We start from the raw sequence: 20,537 nt of genomic DNA on the forward strand, positions 1-20,537 counted from the left end.
GGTTCCTCAAGTTTGCTTGCTTCCTTAAGCTCTTGGCGGTGCGTTCTATCTCCGGATCGTAAAGAAAATTTTCTTTACGGCCAGCCCTGGTCATAAAGGGAAAATACGTTAGTTTAAATCAAATTCCCAGCAACGGCGCCAATTTTTGATAGCGGTTGTCGAAGCCGTCAAAAATAAACCTATTAGACAATCAACAATTAACTTGCAGATAGTGGCAATAGGGTCGAACCACAGGGATTTGACACCAAGGATCTTCCTAATAATGACTAAGGCAAATAAATAACAAATAAGTAAAAGAGGGGGGTTTGTTTTGATGATTTAAATCTAAAAAAAGAAAAGGCAAGAGAGAGCAATAATTTAAATAAATGAGAATTTCAATGGGAAAGAGATTCTAGTTGAAGTATGAGTCTATTTCAGCTTGTTTATAATTGATCATTGATTATTTAAGACTCTTATTTTATTTCAATAAATTAGTTTTGATTGTGGAAGACGCTTCTCACAACTAAATTCCTCCTTAGTTCTAGTTTGATTAGGAAACGTTCGCCAATCAAACACTAATCAACAAGTTGCCAAGGAACATCCTTGGGGCATTTAGCATCGAACAACTGTTGACTGCATTAAGACTTAGAGAAACCCAATTCTATCCTTGCCAACTGCGTGGTCAAGTCTAGATTATGCAACTGATTATATTTGTGTTCAAATAATCTAAGCAATTATGGACCTAAATTATTCAAACAATTTATTACTCAAGCAATTTAAAAGCAATGGGCCCTTATTGATTCTAAAAGCAAAGTAACAATTATAGAAAAGATCAAGTTGCATAAATATTGAAAGCAAATAAGAGTTTAACAATGGAGTTTTAAATCTCTCAATTCATCACAAATCTGAATTTCCTCAACTTCAACTAGAAAAGAATGAATTTAGCCACCATGGTGAACAAAATACACAAAAGAAAAAAGAAAGGAAGAGAAGAAGAGTCTGCTGTAATTCTGTAGAATTTCCGAGGAGGAGAGGATGATCCTTGCTGGTTTGATTGCTGTCCATTTTATAGGTGGAGAGTCCAAGTTCAATTAGGGTTTGGAATCCCTATTTTGACTTGGTCTTTGTAGTCTTTAATTCCTCTTTTGTCTTTGAATTTTGTTGTAGATGGAATTCTTTTGGTTGAAAGATCTCCTCGTGGCTCTTGGATTTGAGCTGGCAGTGTTTGAAGTGGTTTTGGGCTTCTCCACTTTCGAATTTGATTTTTTGCACATTTTTCCCGCTTCTGCTATCTTTCTATGTCAAAGTGATTTGGGCGGATCGCTTGCCTAAATCACTTCTGAAAATTCACTTCCAGGTTTTTCTGCCTCAGCTCGATTTCTCTGCTTCCTCTGTCTGATTTGGCCAAATTGTTCTGACCCAATCACTTTCCTGTGAGATAGTTTCCCGTATCTGCTTCAGCTCGATTTGAGCAGTGATTTGGCCAAATCACTTTGACCCAATCACTTTTTCAGCTTTTTCTGCACTTTTTCTCCAATTTTCCATTTTCTTCCTTTTCTGTAAAAACATAACAAAAACATAAATTAAGCTAGAAAAATGTGTAATTAAACAGTAATAAATATAATAAAAATGTGGCTAAATTATGCTTGATCAGTGATGCTTGATCAGTGATGCTTGATCAGTGATGCTTGCTCTTTCAAAGTCAGAAAGCGGTCCTTCAAAAAAAAATACCATGTGATATAACAGTATAAACTACAAATCAAATAATTTACTATAAATTTATTTAATTTCTCACATGAATGGCCTTTGAGCATGCATCAACAAACTCTGAGGTACCCTTCTTCTTATGAGTAGCCTCAAATAACTCATGAGGTAGAGGATCTCTGCCTAGTCTTTCGCGCTGCAAGTAAAATATAAATAGTAATAACATGCTTCAATATAAATTCACAACAAATTGGATAAAATTTAAAGTGTTTGAAAAAATTTAAGTGAAAATGAATAGTACATACCATCTGTTGTTGATGCCTACACTAAGATATGGATCCTCCGCAATGTCTTGATGGGCCAGCGTCTTGCCCACCTGTTTCACTCTTTCTGTTATTTGAGAATTTTTTGCATTTCTCTTTATACTCAGTTGCTCCCCAAGCAGATTGCCATGCATCTATTACTCCTTCTATCAGTAATAGCCTCTTCTCCTTCCCATTCCTTACACTACACATAAGGCTACGATACCGCTCGGCAGCTTTCTTCCTCCAAGCTATCTTCATAAGTTACTCTATTGCCTCCTCCCATAAGAAGTGTTTCTGTAATTACTCACATAAGAAGTGTTTCTGTATTGTTCTCATCAGCAGGCCCTGGCTGCAATTAGATCCATAACACAATCAAGGAAACAAAAATTCCATCAAAGGCATACTCACACTATCCTCATTAAGGATTGACAGGCAAACAGTTCTAGAAGGGTAGACATTATGATGGAAGAAACCTTGAAGAAATTTACACTTTGGAGGCTTGCTAGGATAATCTTCGCTGAAGTGGAGAGTGAAAAGTAACCACCCTCCCAATCAGTCTACAATATCATATAAGTCACAGTCAATCCATCTAATTTGATATGAAAAATATAATTATTTTGGTAAAAGCTATACTCACTATTTTTATCCTTATTATCCACCTTTACTAATAACTAAACATCATCCAAGAGACAATCAACAAAATACCCAAATAAAATAAACTAAACATGCCTTGAAGATAAATCTTATCATAAATATAATTGAAAGTGAGAAAGGGTGGTAACACAATGGATGCGCAGTCATGTATTATCTTTACAATATATGTGCATACAAGGATACTAAAATACAAGAGAGAAAAAGATAGAAATGGAGGGACAGATCAGAAGTACACAATCAAGTCATGATAGAAACTATTCTTCCAAGTCAAATTTTGAACTTAAAAGTATTGAATCAGTAATAGGGTGCCTACAGAGGGGCACTAACTAAAAAAAATTATTGCACTAAATTATGTATAATTAGCAAATTTTCTTATCAAAGTTATACTAAGAGAGGCAGGTTCATACAGTTCAAATTAATAATTTTGGGAATAGAATTAGCAAAATTAATATTAATAATTTTGGGGGCGAGAGGAAAAAAATTTGGGATATAATCCTCTAAGAGCTCCCTCTTCCAAATTAATAACTTTCGATTTCATTTAGCTTAGTCCTTGTTCATACTGTTCAACATGATGCGAAGCCTAGGTCAAGTTGCTATCCGATAGAAAAGAGCAATTGAAATTTTGTTTGTAAAAATATATAGGAGCAAGAAGGGATGCAGATTTCTTTTGATATCAAATTAAAATTCAACAACCCATTTCAATAATTCACACAAAAAAGAGCACATCTAAAATCACAACATCAAAACCAATTCAAACCTGCAGTGAACGTAGACTAGCAGCAGAGGCGTGATTGAGGACGAGGACCAGCACCGGACGGCAGAAGGACTGGACCAGCGGATGCAGCGACGGAGAAAAGAGAAGAACCAACCACGACCAGCGGACGCAGCAGCGGCGTGATTGAGGATGAGGAGCATCACCGAATGGCGGCAGAAGGACTGGACTGGCGGATGCAGCAACGAGGACCAGAGAGAGCGACGGAGGAAAGAGAAGAATCAACTACCACCAGCGGTGACAGCGTGAAGACAGATTTTAGTAAATTTCGTTCAAATGCCGGGAAAAGAGAAGTAAAATCGTGTAATTGATAAAGGGAAATTTAGAGATTTCATATATTAGGGATTTTAAATTTAGTAACGGACACATCCGTTACTAAATTTAACTTCTGTAACGGATAATATATCCGTTACTAAATAACTGAATAGAAAATAATTTAATAATGGATATGTTAATCTGTTACTAATTTTGGGCGAATTGAACCAATTCTGTAACATATATAAATCCGTTACAGAATTTAGTAATGGATTTGTTACGGATTATTTCATCCGTTACTGTTGTTGTTCTTTAGATAATATCCGTTATTAATCTGTTACTAATCTGTAACAGAAATTTTCCGTTACTAATCCGATAAATTTTTATGGTGTCACAAGGCAAATTTTTACCAGGACATGACACAAATCCATCTAATGTGTTTTACGACAGAAGGATGACAGCCCGCCAAGCTGCAGGCCCAGATATTAATTTTATTTTTTAGTAATTATTTTATGACTAAATGGGTATTAAAGAAGATATGTTTTAACCCCATCGTTTGGCAAAAGTGGTGGCAACAAAAGAAGTACACAAAAGCATATGAAACATATATTTTCATTACAAGAAATTACAAGGAGTCGAGAAAGGGACTTGAATAACGTCTCTATTACATCAAAAAGTCCCTATTATATCAGAATCCTTAAAATCTATGAAAGAAAGTCGTCCGAAAGGCCATGAGAAGAGTTATCTCTCCAACTACTTCCCTGGCCTTGTCTTCGGAATCAATCTTGCACAATCCACCCCCAAGGGTCGCTATGCTGAAAAGCCATTATAATCGAGCTAGTTGCAGTCCTCAGCCAACGCACAGAGCTAAACAGTGTGCTTGCACCCTCAGGAAGACCCGCCTTCAGTTACTCTTCAAAGACCATGATGATATCCTCCAGACAGATTTAGTTACCCTCAAGAAAAGAAGAAGAAACCTCCGCTCCTCTTTCCCACTAGAAACCATTGTGAACCAAAAAGAAGAAAGAAGGGTTCGTATACAGCAAAATAGCCGACAAAGCTTTGAATGCGGCATAGAAGATAAAGTGATCACAGGCAAGCAAAACGGCACTCACAACCAGAATCATGCCACGTGTCCTAAATCGGAAAGGCAAACGGTCACCTTCGAATCTAAAGAGTTGAAGACCGGTGGGGGACCTCTAATGTTACATAACATTCGCTCAAAGTACGCTATGAGTTGTCACCACAAAACAAGGGCCACATGACAGGGATCTGACAAGTGCGAGACATGGTCCCGCTATAGAAAGGGAGATCCAGACTATCATCAAGACTCGCCCTCCCTTGATATGGTCGAGTCTTGGCAGAGGGTTACCGTTACTAGATACTTTCTCGCTTCGCCTATGATCGCGGGATCATCAATCCATTAGTTGGCGATATCTATTACCGAGCAACCGGCTACATCATCGTTGGATTTTTAAGAAACACTATATTTGTCTCTATCTTCTTCCAGTATAAAAGGAGAACGAACCTAGAGGCAAATGTACACTATTCTCTAATATTAAAACTTTAAACAATCCATTGCATTTTCTCTACTCATCACGATATTGACTTGAGTATCAGAGTGGTTGCCGTGGACACCCACCACCGTCTCACATCTTCTCTTTTGTAGGTTCTAGCCACAACATAATCATATTTTGGCCACATCATCTCTAGCAACAATATAGATAGTGACCGAAATAAATTAATTTGAATTTATAATTTATTTAAAATAAAAGAATTCAATTGGATTTTATTATTTTAAAATTTATTTAAAAAATAATTTTTTAATAAAAATAATTAAATTCTATTAATAGCATTCAATTTTTAAAAAAAAAAATGCATTTCAAATATGGTGTTACTTAAAATTTGAATTTTATAAAATCAAAACTTTTAAGTTTTTTTTAAAAATTATTAATCGTTTTATATATTGTATAATTCCTATAATCCCTACAATATTAAACATTTGTATTATTGAATCTCTTTGATTAAGAGTAGAATCAGCTAACAAATTATTTTTATAATATAATGATTTAATTTTATAAAATATAAAAATATTTTAATTTGAAATATTACAAAACAGTGAATTTTTTAAAAAATTAAAAAACCAATAATTATTCTCCTGGCATATACAAATGGAAAGTTAAAATAAAGCATATAAAAAAATATATTATTTAGTAATTATGGCTCGGAGAAACTTATTAATTAATTTATTTATTTTAAAAAAATATATTAAAATATGAAATGAAATTTTAAAAGTTTTATCAATTAGCTCTTTTCTTAATTTTACTCATTAAATATTTTATTATTTAGTGTATATGATATTTAAAATCTCATTAATTTTATAAATATATTTATTAATTAATTTTCTCATATTAAAAATAATTTAAATTTTTTATAATATTTAATGATTAAAATTAATAAAAATATTAATTAATAAATTTTTTAACAATTGAAAAATATTTTATTATATTTTTTAAAATAAAAAAAAACTAATTAACGAGATTTCTTATATGGCGGAAACCAAATCATACTTTCTTGATTAGAAAATTTCACATGTATTTGCAAAATTTGAGGATGATCATCCAATGGATTATATTGTGTCGTATTTGGCGTTTGTGATATATATATCCTTCTCCTTCTCAGCTGCACAAGTAGATCTGTATGTTTGTTTTTTATTCCTCCATACGTTTTTTTTTTCTCATTTTTTCATTTCCTTTCTTTTTGAAATACCATTTTACTATTCATTACATAACAATGTATTCCTAATAATTATTTAACATAAAATAAAACAAATTTATAATAAAAAAGATTTTAGATAACAAATTAATCTAAAAAATAATGATAATATTTACTACATTAATAAAACTAATTTTTAAATTGTTGGTACATTTACCCAATGAAAAATAATATTTTTTATTTGATTTATCAATAAATTTTAAATCCATTAGTATTGGATGAAACAAATAGCAACGGATCAATGTTCATCGGTAATCTACTAGAAATTTAATTACTAAGAAAATTCATATAAAATGCAATATATTAAATTTTAACCAATTTTGTACAGGGAGTAACAATTAACATCCCAATTATCCACTTAAATACCATACATAAGTATTCTGAAGTTTCCTTTTTCCTTGGAATTCAGAATCTCTCAACATCTCCTGTATTCGGCGTTATTTTTCATATCAAATTAATGTTCATAAAAATCCTAACTTGGAGCCAGCGTTCTTGAGGAGCGCTTCCAGTGCAACATCAACGGCGTCTCCGAACCCAACATCGCTAGAATTCGGATGTGCATATGTTATACTCGGCATTATCTCCATTATTTTTCTACGCATTTTCTCTACTCTATCGCTTGATATCTTCGATAGCTCTTCTTCTATGCTCTTCTTCACATTCCCCTTCTCCCCATCTAAATCTATATAAACTGAATAATCACTTCCATTCGCCGGAAAATACCAACTGTACTGCGTGTACGCCGTGTGTGGCGAGAAGAACACCGGTATGCAACCCGCTAGCACAGAGTCGAACGTTGACCTTCTGGTGAATGAGTCACCTGGGGCTTGTAAGCAAAACTGAGACCGACTCAACACTTTAAGCACCTTGAAAGGTTCATGGCATTTACCTCCACCGCCGCCGCATTTCACGAGGAAGCACCGAGTTGACTCCTTGCATTGTCTTATTAGCTCGTCACGCACGGCGGCTTTTTCCACCCCCTTACGTGGTCCTCCAACGAAGGAGAAAAGGTGTTTCCTCTCTGATCGAATCATTTTCTGCTGCCACGTGCGCATCTGAACCACATTTGATGGGTGGAAATAGGAAGGATACGGCACGCCGTATTGATTGACTCCTTGCCATGGGTGTCTCTCTACGGTCAGCACCGACATGTTCTTGACAGGTGGGAGATTAAGGAGGCAGTTGGCTCCGAAGTCGGGCCCACCATTGGTGATCCTCATGAAATCCCATGCGGTTCTCCCCAGGGCTAAAAAATGGTCATACCCATGATGCCTTTGCCACCACGGCTGGATTTTGATATACTCCACTAATCTAACGGCTAATTCATCCCGTGCCGTGTGATTAGCTTCGCGGAACTTGCTGGATGAATGGAGACCGCCATAAAAGGGGACGTAGAAGAGATTGGCAAGGTTAGGATCCCAAGTCCGACATGGGTGGTTCTCGATTCGGGCATGGAAGATCATCTCGGCAAGAAACTGGTGGGTAGCGAACCAGGTGCCGGTGGTTGAAATCGGCTGGCCAAGGCCGTTGTTGGAGACATGGGGACACATGTTTGTGTAAATGTTGAGGTGGGAGCAGTTGCGGAGGAGACCCACGTTGAATTCCGGCGGCAGTTGATATACATAGAGTGAGAGATTTCCAGGGCAAGTAATCGGCGACAATTCTTTTGTAGTTGCATTAGGGAAAGGCAGGTGAGTGTTAGTAGAGGAAAAGAAAAAGCTAATGAGAAAAAGAAACCAGCAGGAAGAAAGCAAGAGCAGAATAAGAAGATTGTATCTGAAGGTTGAGTGAAAAAACTGTGTTTCTTTAGTTTTGGAGGAGTTGTTTCCTTTGTGAAAATGGTGGTGATTTCTCCATGGAATTGGGACCAGAGACAGTTTTCTGAATAACATGGAGACTGGAGAACTTGCAGAGAAAATTAAAACCAAGGGTGATGGGAGAGGAAGATGATGGAGAGAGACTTGATAATTAGTGATTGCACTATTACTAGTTGTAGATATTAAAATAAATAAAATAAAAATGTAAATAATAATTAAGAATATTGCGGAAGTTGTTGAGAGTAATTAATAATTGATAGAATGAAAAATACATGGCCGACAATCATGCATCATAGGTGGTGCAATGACAGGCTGCAGAACTAGTATTATAAGGAAAAGGGAGTGAGGGAGTTCTATTGAGAGGAGCAAATAAGACAGAACGAGCAACTAAGCAAGACGAGCGAGGCAGCAGACAGATTTTGACTACTGAGAATTCCGAAATTATACTATACACCGAAATGAATAAATATTTATGTTTTTAATTTACAATAAATATTAACAAAATTACTAATATGAAAAGTATTAAACAATTATTTTTTAAATAATTATTATAAATATTTTTTTTTAAAGACCATGTATGTGTCTGTCAATTGGATCGATAGTTTCAACTTTCTAGTTGTCAGCCACAATTGTCAGAATTTTTTAAGATTGAATTTATGAACGTGTTACTGAAGATTTAGAAGACCAGATCTAATGATGGTGTGAAAAGTGTTCAAATTTTCACACCTCATTAAAAACATAAAATAATTGAATTAACGTTTTACTTTTTTTCCTTCAAGGAGAATCTGAACGTTTTACTTATAATAAATTTAAATCTCACCGATTGGGCTAATCACCTCAAACAAATTTAAATCTCACCGATTCCTTCAATTTTGATAAAATATATCAAAATTGGCAGTGCCACATCATAATCCTCTATGTGGAATTAACCCGTGAAAAATGGATCTAAATTCCTTATTTAATTCTCACTAATATAATAAAACCTCCAACGTTAATTTTTCACGAAACCATTAATAAAGAATTGTTAAGGCAAAAAAAGATATAATTTATAGGTCAACGTATATTTTCAAGGGAAGAAGTGTGATTGAATTGAGCCACCACATTTGGATCTAGACATTTCCCACATTATTCCTTTATCTCATAGAAATAATGAATTAATTAGCATGATTATTTCATAAAGAAAATAACAGTGCTGAGAGAAAGAAGCACAATATTGAAATCAAAACTTTATTTAATTTATATATAAGGAAGTTTAGATACAAAGAAGATGATTCAGGTAATTAAATAGTCCTGCACCCATCAATGGAGGACCATTTTATTCCTTTAATTTCTAAATTCTATAATTTCCATGTCAAATTCTGAGGGTATCGAGATGAGATTTACTATTGAGCTCACGAGCAAACAGAGTTTGAAAATACTCTTCAACTCCGATTCTGTTAAACAATGGTGGAGTTTGTTTAGTGATTAAGCTAGGAGCTGGTCCTATTTCAGCACCATATCTCGGAGCATAAAATGTTGCAATGGACAACCTTTCCTTCTCCGAGTTCACTGTCGCCCTGTGTTCAATGCTGCGATATATCCCATTGCTTATAATCTGCCATGCACAAGCAATAAACAATATTATATATATAAACCCTCAGTTTTTAGAAAAATTATTGCAGTTTTCTTCTAGGGTTTTGAGGTTATACCTCCAAAATGTCTCCAATGTTTATGATAAAGGCATTTGGTAGAGGCTTAACGGAAACCCATTTGCCATCTTTCTTTATCTGAAGACCTTCAACTTCATTGACTTGGAGGAGGATAGTGAGACCTGTGGCATCTGAATGTGGAGTAAGCCCAATGACTTTGTCTGGTTGAGGACATGGAGGGTAATAATTCATTCTCATTGACTGATGTCCATCTTCAAAAATCTCTGTCATCTCTTCTGCCTCCATCTCTAATGCTTTAGCCATCTGTCCTAGAATAGCCATAGCTAAATTCTTCACTTCTGATGAATACGCATCTATGGTGTCTCTGCAATCACACAAGTACCACTGTATTAGCAAGCCATGTGGACTCGAGACAAAGAGAGAGAGGGAGAGAGAGAGGACCTCAAAGGAAGAGGGAGGTTTGGAAATAAATGGGGTTTCCTTGCACGAAGAGGCTGGGTGACCATGAAGAAAAGATCACCCCAGTCAAGCTTTTGGTTCTCAGATACAACAAAGGCTTGCCCAAAACCCTCAACTTCTCCTGGATATTGCCATAACTTTTTCTTCTCTTCCATTGGAAGATCGAATAAATCTTGGACCTCCTTCTTTATCTTCTCCAAAAGTGATGGCTTCACTGCATGGTTCACCAACTGCAATACTTCAAGTTTAGTATATTCCCCTCTTCCTTTTAATTAGCAAAAAATGCTAATAATTAATTAAAAATACATATGATCAGTTTTAATAAGTATAATAAAATTTAACAACATATTTATATATATAATATATATATATATAATGTAAAAAATTTAAAATACATTGCTAATAAAAATTATAAACCTAATAAATATGATAATTTAACATTTATAAATATAATTTGACGACAAATGTATTTGAATAAATATGTATTTGAATAAATTTGATTTGTTTGATATTCTATTTTTTAATTTTTAATTTTTATTTGAAAAAATGATAATCTAAAATTTTTAATAATACTTTTCCATTAATTTGTTACCCATTATGTATTACATATGCTGTACATATTTTTTTATGTTATATATTATTTTAATTTATTTAAATATGTTATTCTAATTTTTTTATTACTTTAACACTAACATTATGTATTGAAATAAAAATTTATTGAGTTTTTTTTTAGTAATTAAACGGAAGTCAAGGAGCAAATAATAGCCTTTTGCTTTCTACGGTTCTATATGAAATTAGTTGTCTGTCTCTTTCACATAATTAATTCATTGACAAGCAGCTCTGTGACGATACAGACAAATTTTTGGGCTTAATTTAAATTAAATTAATTTAACCTTTTATGTAAATTAACTAAGAAATATCGATTTAAATTCAATTTAGCTCAAAAATCAAAATCAAGAAACATGAAACAAGAGTAAGCTTCTTAATTTTTGATAAATTAATAAATTAATACATTTATCCTAAAAATTATAAAATTGACCTTAATTTTATCTAAATCAGGAAATTCAATACCAAAGTTTTAATTTTTTAGCTAAATTTAATTTAAATTGAAACATTTTTGGCCGAAAAAAAAAATCAATATCTCAATAAAAATAAGTTGAAATCAAAATATTTATCTCAATATTTAAAAAAATAAAAAATTAAAAAAATTATATTCTCTGTGCCTATAATTTTTATCTATTTTATTTTTTCACACATAATTTTTTTGTTTAACATAAATAATTTTACAACAAATAAACTTTTATAAAATTTTTCATGATTTTATCTCTCTTTTAACTTAAAAATTTTTAATTTTTTATATTTCAAATAAAAATTTTACAGAAAAAAATTTAATTGAATTAAATTTTTATAAAATTTTAGATTCCAAACAATGAAATTAAGAAACACAATTTTATTTATTAATTTTCTAATTACACATTCTTAAAGATATAAAATTTTATTAAATATTAAAAATAGTTTGAATATACATTTAAAAAAATAATCATCAATCAGAAATTAGATAAAATTAAATAGAATTATATATTAATTATAAAAAAAGTGAATAATAATTTTAAAATAATAAAAAATAAATAAAAATTATGAAATAAAAGAAATATATATGAAATTTGAATATACTGTTATATATATAAAAAAATCTTAATATAATTGTTATATGTTTAATAATTAGATATTAATTATTGATTATAATAGAAACTACATGAGACGCTTAAGACAAAATATAGTAAGAATAATAATAGCAATATAGTGATTAAAGAGCAAGAACAGTAAAAGTATATAAACAATACCTGAAAGAAACCCCAATCTTTGCAAGCATAATGAAGCTTGGCCAACTCGGAATCCATAGATTCTGGAGAAAGTAACCTCTTCATGTCAACAACAGGAACCTCATGATCTGGTAAAACTCCATTGTGGATGATGGGTTGATCTTTTTCGTAGCGTATGTATCTCTGCGGAACACCATCAATCTGGGATTTTGCTAGTTCTTGAACACAAGGCACTAGCAGAGAACTCCCAAGCTTCACCACCTTTGTTTCCATGGCTTCTGCTTCAGAATCTCTTTGGTTTTATTTTCTGGGTAGAGCTAGCTAGAAGAATAAGCAAATTGCTAGTTTGGGTTAAAATGATGTAACGTGGTTAGTGTTTATATACTAGTTGGAGAGCAACCATCACCATACCTAATTTCAGACCAAACGCATTTTCTAGAAACGAGTACCTATCAAATAGTATGCAAGCTTATGTGAAGGATGATGATGACGACGACGATCATGATGAACAGAAAAAATGTCAAAAGGATAAGATTTTTCAACCTCCAAACCTTTCAGACGTGGTTTGTGATTTCAATTGATGTAGGGTTTATATTTATAAATGTTTTAATTTTGACTATTAGGAGGAGATTCTTTCTTCTTCTTTGTAACAATGTTCTAAAGCTGTACTTTAAGTTTTACCCTTTTTTTTTTTAATGGATTTGAGCCTTCAATGAGTATTTATTTTCTTAATAAAAATTAAAATTTTAATTTTATAAAAAAATATATTAATTTATTAAATTTAAATTAAAGTGATAAAATATTGAACGAAGTATAATAATTAAAAATAAATTAATAATCGTATCAATAATTTGAAAAAAATATTATTTATTATTAATTATATTCTATATTTTGTTATTTAAATTTTAAATTTATAAAATAATAAAATTATCATTAGTAAAATAAGAATTAACTTTACCATTTTTGTTAAAATTAATAATGCAACTGATAAAATTTAGCAATAAATTTGATCATTTCTAACTTTTTATAAGACATTATTAATTTTTTATATTTTTGAGTAGAAGACATTATTAATTTTATTTATTTATTATGGTTTTATAATTAAGTGTTAAATAAATTTTAATTATTTAATGGTTATTTCGCCGACTTTTTTTTTTTTTTATCAGTATTGAGATGTGATGATATCACGTTATCGGTAAACCAATCGAGAGCCTCTTTAACCTTTTGATAGGAACCCCTATATATATATATATATATATTCCTCAAAGGTAGATTTCATTGTTAATAAAAAAAATTACTTGAGAATATCAATGTTAACTATTTTTAGCTTTTAGTCTAATAGCCTAAAAATAAACAAATTTAAGATTTTTTCAAAAAAAATTTAGCAAAAAAATTAAGAAAATTAATTTATAAATGAAAAAAATTAAGAAACTCAGCTCAAATATTTTAATTTTTAACTGAATTAAATTGAAATTGAAATTTTGAGGTTAATTTGAAAAAAGTTTAAAATAATTAAATTAAACATCTTTAATAAATATATTGGTAAAAACTAAATACTTAGCAATAAGCTTAATTTAATGTTACAAATATTTATTAGCTGAATTTTATAAAATATAAGTATTTTTACTTTTATTAATTATTTATTAAATATAACAAATTAATAATTATAATCAATGCATTGATATATTTTTAAAATATTATTAATTTTATAATAAATAATTAAACTAAAATTTAATTATGTTAAATTTTAAATCCTTTATTTCATATTTCTTATCAAATTAATTATTACACCAAATTTTCTATTTTCCTTTTTGAAATAGGCTTAGTCATTTTGTTAAATAGCTAACAGTTATAATAATAGTTAATCAAATATTATAAAAAAAATAATTTTTATAATTCATGACATCGATTTGTAAATATTAATATTTTCACTAAATATAATTTTTAAAATTGTTAACAAACAGAGTCTATATAAAAAAAAATGAAGATATAAAAAAGTATAATGGTTTTTTTTTTTGAAATAGGGGGTGGGGAGTCAAACAAAAAAAAAGTATAATGGTTGAATTTGAGAAAATAATAGAAAATACATAAATTAAAAATACCAAGAAAAAATCATAGATGATATAGATTTGTAAATTGACCAATTGTAATTAATTTCACATTGCATTTTGTCAAAATTGTGATCATATTGACTATTTTCTTCTAGAATTGTATTTGTGTATAAGTCAGAACATTAATTAACAAATGGATTGTGCAAATCATTTAGAAAAATCAAAAGGAAAAATAATAAATAATTAAAAAAATCACAAGCTGTGGACGTGATTTTGCCTCCACTACCACTAGTGCTCAAAATTAAATTTCCAAGTGTCAAACTTAAAAAAAAAAAAAAAAAACTACAATACCGATCAAGCTTCAACTACTACCACCACGGGCAGGAACAGGTCAGATAAGATATTAATGGCTGTTTACTTGAATATTTTTTTTATTTTTAAAAAATTATATTTTTTATTTATATAATAAAAAAATATGAAAAAAAACGTATTGAATAATATTACTAAATTTTTTAAATTTAAAAATAAAAAATTATATATTTATAATTAAAAAATTAATATATATTTTTTAGAATCAATGTCAAAAAATCTGTAGTTTTAATTTTATTATAATTATATTTTATATTTTTTTATCAATTAAAATTTATTTATTTTTAAATATAATGCCGTTAAAGATTAACGGATTTATCGTGTTATTCCTTACATCACCAACTCTCAAAATAAATTTAATAATAATTTAAAATTTTAGGGTAAAATTATAATAAAATTAAAAATATAAATTTTTTTATAATTATTTATTTTATTAATAATTTTTTTAAAAAAATAAAAATAAAAATTAAATTTATAATTTCAAACGAATTATATATTTTTTAAGCTATTAAACTAAGTAAGATTAGATAATAAATATTTAATTTATATATTATTAATTTTTTTAAAATCTATTCTAAATATTATTATAATTTAAAAAAAAGTAAAAATTAGTATTATATTCGAAAATTAAAAGAATAATTTAATGTATTTTAAAAAATTATTTTATTATTTTTAATATTTTTAAATTGAATCATATTAAATATTATTTTAAATTAATTTTTAATGCTTTATATTTAATGTATTTAATAAAATTAATTTTTTAATAATAATTTTAAAAGTAATGTTAAATAGTAAGCATATTATACATATTTAACAAAAATTAATTGATAATAATTTTAGTTAAAATAAAATTAAAATAAATTATTATTATAAAATTATTAATAAATAATAATATAAATAATAATTTTTAAAAATATTGAAGAAAAAATTAATTGATAATAATTTTAGTTAAAATAAGATGAAGATAAATTATTATTATTATAAAATTATTAATAAAAAGTAAAAAATATATATAATAATATAAAAAAAATTTTAAAAATATTTAATAGTAAAAAAAACTTAATAATTTTATAAATTTTCAACTATATCATAGAATGTATTTAATAGATATTAAATGGACAAAGTTTAATTGATAAAAAATAAAAATATATAGTTAAATTGTAAAAAAATAAATTATAATTTTTATTTGCGATTAATTTTAAATTTTATTATCTGATGTGGTAATACGGTATTAATTTTTTAATGTCACAAATAATAATAAATATAATTGATGTACTTTTTAAAAGGGTAAATTTTAATTGATAAAAAATATAAAGTGTATTTACAATAAAATTAAATATAAATTTTTTATTATTATTAAATTTTTTTACTAAAATTATAAAAAATGAAAATAAAATTTTGATATTTTTTAGATTTATTTTAATATATTTATGCAAAGTATAATTTTAAGTATTTTTTATTTAGAAAACACTTAAAAACTAATGCTTTTATAATAAAGAAAAACAATAAAAATAATTTTAAACTGTTTTCAAATCTTAATTAAAATTTAGACTAGTATTTGAAAAATTGACAGACAAAAATCTAGAATTTTATTTTTTTTTATTTTCTAATAAAAAATAAGACAATCCTAAAAGTTCTTTGGAGTGTTGCTTCATCACCCAAAAATAGTAGGTGGAAGTGGATGCAGCTCCTTTTCATGATGCTGATGAATGATGAGATGATGATGACGACTGCTTTTACTTTTATAACACCAATGTTAAAGGTCAAGATCTTTCCTCTTTACCATCAAGGAAAAATGAAAATGTCAATCTGACATATCTATGATTTTCTTTTCTATTAAATTATATATCTCTTTAAAATAAATAAATTTATATTTTTTTTAAATTTATCTATAGAACTTAATTTTTAAGAAAATAGAATTATATATAGTTGTATAATAATTTAATTGAATTTTTTTAAAAATAATTTATACCAAGAGATTACAAACAGTCAAATTCAGTAGAATCCTTTACATAATTAATATTTAGCATCTATTTTTCTTTAAAAAATTATAAATTATAAATTTTATAAAAGTGAAAAAAAATTAAAAAGTGTATAAACCGTACAGCTTAGCTAATGATATTTTCTACATCCGCAAGCTCAGTACATAGGTAATGCATTACTTTCAGAAGTTCAATTTTCCTCCTTTGATTAAAAGTAAATAAAATAAAATAAAAATTAAACAAAGCAAAACCCTCTGTAAACGAAACAGAACAATTCTAGAAATGAAATAAAAATAAAAAAATCACAGTTCTAGAAGTTCACTGTAATTCAGTCACCAAGTTTTTAAATTTATTTAATATTACTGTTTGAACTATTGTTTAAATCAATCACCAAGTTCTTAATAGCAGCTCTAACAGCAATCCCAAGCAAGTCCTATATCAACAATACTTACTGAAGTTAGATCAGCAGAGGCCGCTGCTGCTCTAGCAATATACTTGATTAAACAAAATAATTACTCCAAGTAATCATCAAGTGATAAAAGGGGAATATTAAAAACAAAAAGTAAAAGTAGGGGGAAAATATATTCAGATTTTACTTTTAATTTCTTCGTATATTAATATATAATGAAAAACAGAAAAATATCATTCTCCTTAGACACATCAAGAAAGATCCAAAAAAAACCACCCCTTTAGTTCCATCCTTCTGAACAGTCTGCAGCATTAACAATATCTTGATGATCGTTACTAACATTATAGCTACTTGACAGCTCCAAAAAGATCAAGATACTATTACAGGGTAGTTTACTTTGTTGTTTTTGACAGCATCTGTTTGCATTTCAGATGTTCTCCCAAGCAAATTTTATTTTCTACAAATTTCTGGTAATGCAATTACAGCAGTTGCTTCATTAGCATGAAAATCAGATCAACCAATTTTGTAATATTGTCCATTAACTAATGGATTCACTAGAAGGAAAACGATTGACCTAAACAATTCAAAAAATCCACACAATATATGCTAATTGTCAAGCATGAGAAGTAAGAACCAGACTTTGTATCTGCAATAAACAATATTATCACATAGAGATTTGAACTCTAAACAATTGGAGGAAATGAGCAAACGCTGACTTTTTAACATCTGGAAAGAAAACAAAACTGTGCATGCCTGCATAAAGATGCATATTACAAATAAATACTACAATTAATTTGTCAAGCACATCAGCGCTACAGCCACTAACATATTTGGTCAATGGCCAGCCGTCAAACACAATGTTTGACAGTGCAAGAAAACCATCTAAAGCACCCAAAAATGTACCTTTCAACAGCCTGCATTTGGTATTATGTCATTATTATTTATTTATTGCTGCAGTTCTAGAATCTTGTAAATGGGCTAATTCTAATTATCCATTCCCACACTTTTCAGTTAAATCAGAAAATGGATGGACGTCAACCAATCAAATTTAATTGCTTCAAATAGCTCAGTTGGGACGGCAATATTAGATTACAGGGGAAAGAAAAAAAAAATGAATAAATTCCATTACAATAAACCACGAAAATCTTGAACCTACCACTACACATATCAACTTAACCAGCAAAGCTAGCTATAATAGGATCCATTTTTCATAGATTGTGATTAATGTTTTATCCCAATTAATTTAACACAGTAAAATTCAGAGGCATAAGGCTATCACAGATTGTTAGTAATGCATGTGAGATTAACTTGAGCATTACAAGCATTGACACAATCCTACAATACGCTAAAATCTCTTATACTAATCCAAAGCACAAGACTACAACACTAAAATCTGAAGAAACTATGGCGTTTAAGAAAATCTGTAATTTCCATGTGGGAAGGACTAACCCATTTCCACACCCAGTTAGCGTTTGTTTCAATAATCAATAACATAGAACAGGATCTATTAGCCTACTTCACGTGCTCTTCTCTGGCCACAATCTTGAACTTTCCTGTTCGTTGTTGCTGCAAAGAAGAAATATATTGAATTAACCTCAACCAAAATATTGAATTAGCCAAATAAAGAAAGTCAGCGTAGATGTTTACCTTCTTCCACAATTCAGTGTGGCTTTTGCAGAATCCAGCAACAATTGTTTCTGCCTTCCTTTTCCCTTCTCTATACTCAATGCAAAGATCCTCATTCAACCCACAAGTTACGTGAAATGCCAAAGGACACTTAGGCTCAGAGCATTGAATAACACATCCTTTTCTGCTCTTGCACACATAACATTTACCTTTCCATCGCCTTTTAGGAACCTTTGTGCAGTTAATTCCCTCACGGCCATCTGGGTCCTCAAAGAACACTTCAGGAACCAAAAGTGCACATACAACATGGGCCCAGAAGCCATCTTTGGTGGGTTTCATTGCTCCACCAGTTGTTGGACATAGACAACAAGAGAAAGCCTTATTCTGTTTATCAGATTGAGAAGCCAAACACTGGGTACAAAACCACTCACCTTCAGGTATACCTTTTATCAAAGGATTGCCATAGCAAGTGGTGTGCACCATTAGATCACACCCATCACAAAACACTATGGGATCCGTTGGATCCCCATCTGTGCTTTGACAAATAGCACACAAAATTCCATCATCATCATCTTCTTCTTCTTCTTCTTCTTCTTCATGTTCTATATTTCCATCTTTTTCTTCTTCAACGGGCATTTTAATGAATTGAGATTGAGAGTTATCATTCATAAGTGGGGTTTTCTCATCTTCTTTTTCTTTTGGGTGAGATTCAACAGAATGATCAGTAGCAACATCAAGTGGCATTTTGACATTCACGCCATTCTCATTCGCCTTGACTTCCTCATCAAAATAGGATTTATACTTAACATTGAGATCGAAAGGCGAAAGAGGCTCACCTGATGAAACCAAATCGGGTTGGATTGCCCAAACCCGCTTCTTGGCTGGCAAGCAATAAGTAGCAGCAGAAACCACACCGGTGGGTTCAGGAAGAAGCGAATGACGGGACTCCTTTCGCTTCTTAGCGGGAAGCTGCAATGAGATGGGGTCGTTGTTTTCTTTGTTTTCTTGCAGCTGCTGCAAGAGCCTGAATCTCTTGAGAGGAGGTAAGGTTTGAAATTTGCAGTCCATTATCTGTGCTAATGGGAGAGAAAGAGAGAATGAGAGATTTAGGGATTGATTTGCGAATTAGAAGAGAGGGAAGCGGGAGGTTTTGGGCTTTAGGAATTAGGAGGTTGAAATTTGGGAAATTTGATGCGGCGGGAAAAAACCTAACATTTTGCAATTCTGTGTGGCGGGAACCAAAATAATGTTTTTTTATTAATTTTTAATAGAACCGTACGATTCAAAACCAAAATCAAATTGACCCAACTTCAAATCAGTTTCAACCAAATCAAATTGGCTTATTGGATTAGATTTTAAGATAAAAGTGTGGTTTTTTTTTCCTTTGGAAAAAATTATTAAAAAAATTCCAAGTCGAAAACCTAGTTTCAACCAAAATATCAGCTTAAAAATTTTATATTTTTTATTTATCAACTAAAGTAGTTGCCTTGTCTCTAATAAACTAATTTAATGTTATTATTATTTTTATTTTTTCATATAATAGCGTGCTCTCAAATTAAATAATTCCTTTCTCACACATACATAATTTTCTGTTTTTTTATGGAATATGTGAATTTTTGGATATGCAAAGATTTATTATAAAGTTTGACATTTCTTTTTGCTAACTTTTACCCTACTAATTTTTAAATTTATAGTTTAGGTGAAACGATTATGAGATAATAAATAAATTGAATTTGGTGACGAAAGTAGTAAATGAAAATAATGGAATTGGATAATGTTTTTTGAGAGGTCAAGATTATAAGTGCAGGTGAGCAAGGGATATTTTAAAAGATAAAAAAAGATAATCTTTATTTTCGTCGCTTATAGTTTTATATAGTACGTCTGTTACGGTCTATCATTTCTCAAAAG

At 29.9% G+C, this 20,537-nt stretch overlaps 3 protein-coding genes across 3 annotated transcripts; all 3 read right to left on the bottom strand.

Annotated features, from left to right (window-relative positions):
• Window positions 1–6,727: 6,727 nt before the first annotated feature.
• Window positions 6,728–8,517, bottom strand: LOC110611256 (probable xyloglucan galactosyltransferase GT17). Its single transcript, XM_021751456.2, has one exon. The coding sequence runs from the start codon at window positions 8,334–8,336 to the stop codon at window positions 6,906–6,908; it is 1,431 nt and encodes a 476-aa protein (XP_021607148.1). The 5' UTR covers window positions 8,337–8,517; the 3' UTR covers window positions 6,728–6,905.
• A 955-nt stretch (window positions 8,518–9,472) lies between these two features.
• Window positions 9,473–12,691, bottom strand: LOC110611259 (protein SRG1). Its single transcript, XM_021751460.2, has 4 exons — window positions 12,214–12,691; window positions 10,352–10,599; window positions 9,950–10,274; window positions 9,473–9,855 (listed from the first exon to the last, which is right to left on the bottom strand). The coding sequence occupies exons 1-4, from the start codon at window positions 12,463–12,465 to the stop codon at window positions 9,613–9,615; spliced, it is 1,068 nt and encodes a 355-aa protein (XP_021607152.1). The 5' UTR covers window positions 12,466–12,691; the 3' UTR covers window positions 9,473–9,612.
• A 5,593-nt stretch (window positions 12,692–18,284) lies between these two features.
• LOC110611258 (bromodomain-containing protein 1) lies at window positions 18,285–19,807 on the bottom strand. Its single transcript, XM_021751459.2, has 2 exons — window positions 18,651–19,807; window positions 18,285–18,569 (listed from the first exon to the last, which is right to left on the bottom strand). The coding sequence occupies exons 1-2, from the start codon at window positions 19,695–19,697 to the stop codon at window positions 18,516–18,518; spliced, it is 1,101 nt and encodes a 366-aa protein (XP_021607151.1). The 5' UTR covers window positions 19,698–19,807; the 3' UTR covers window positions 18,285–18,515.
• Window positions 19,808–20,537: the final 730 nt, after the last annotated feature.

The sequence above is a fragment of the Manihot esculenta genome, chromosome 3 (assembly GCF_001659605.2).
Source record: "Manihot esculenta cultivar AM560-2 chromosome 3, M.esculenta_v8, whole genome shotgun sequence".
NCBI classification, from domain to species: domain Eukaryota; kingdom Viridiplantae; phylum Streptophyta; class Magnoliopsida; order Malpighiales; family Euphorbiaceae; genus Manihot; species Manihot esculenta.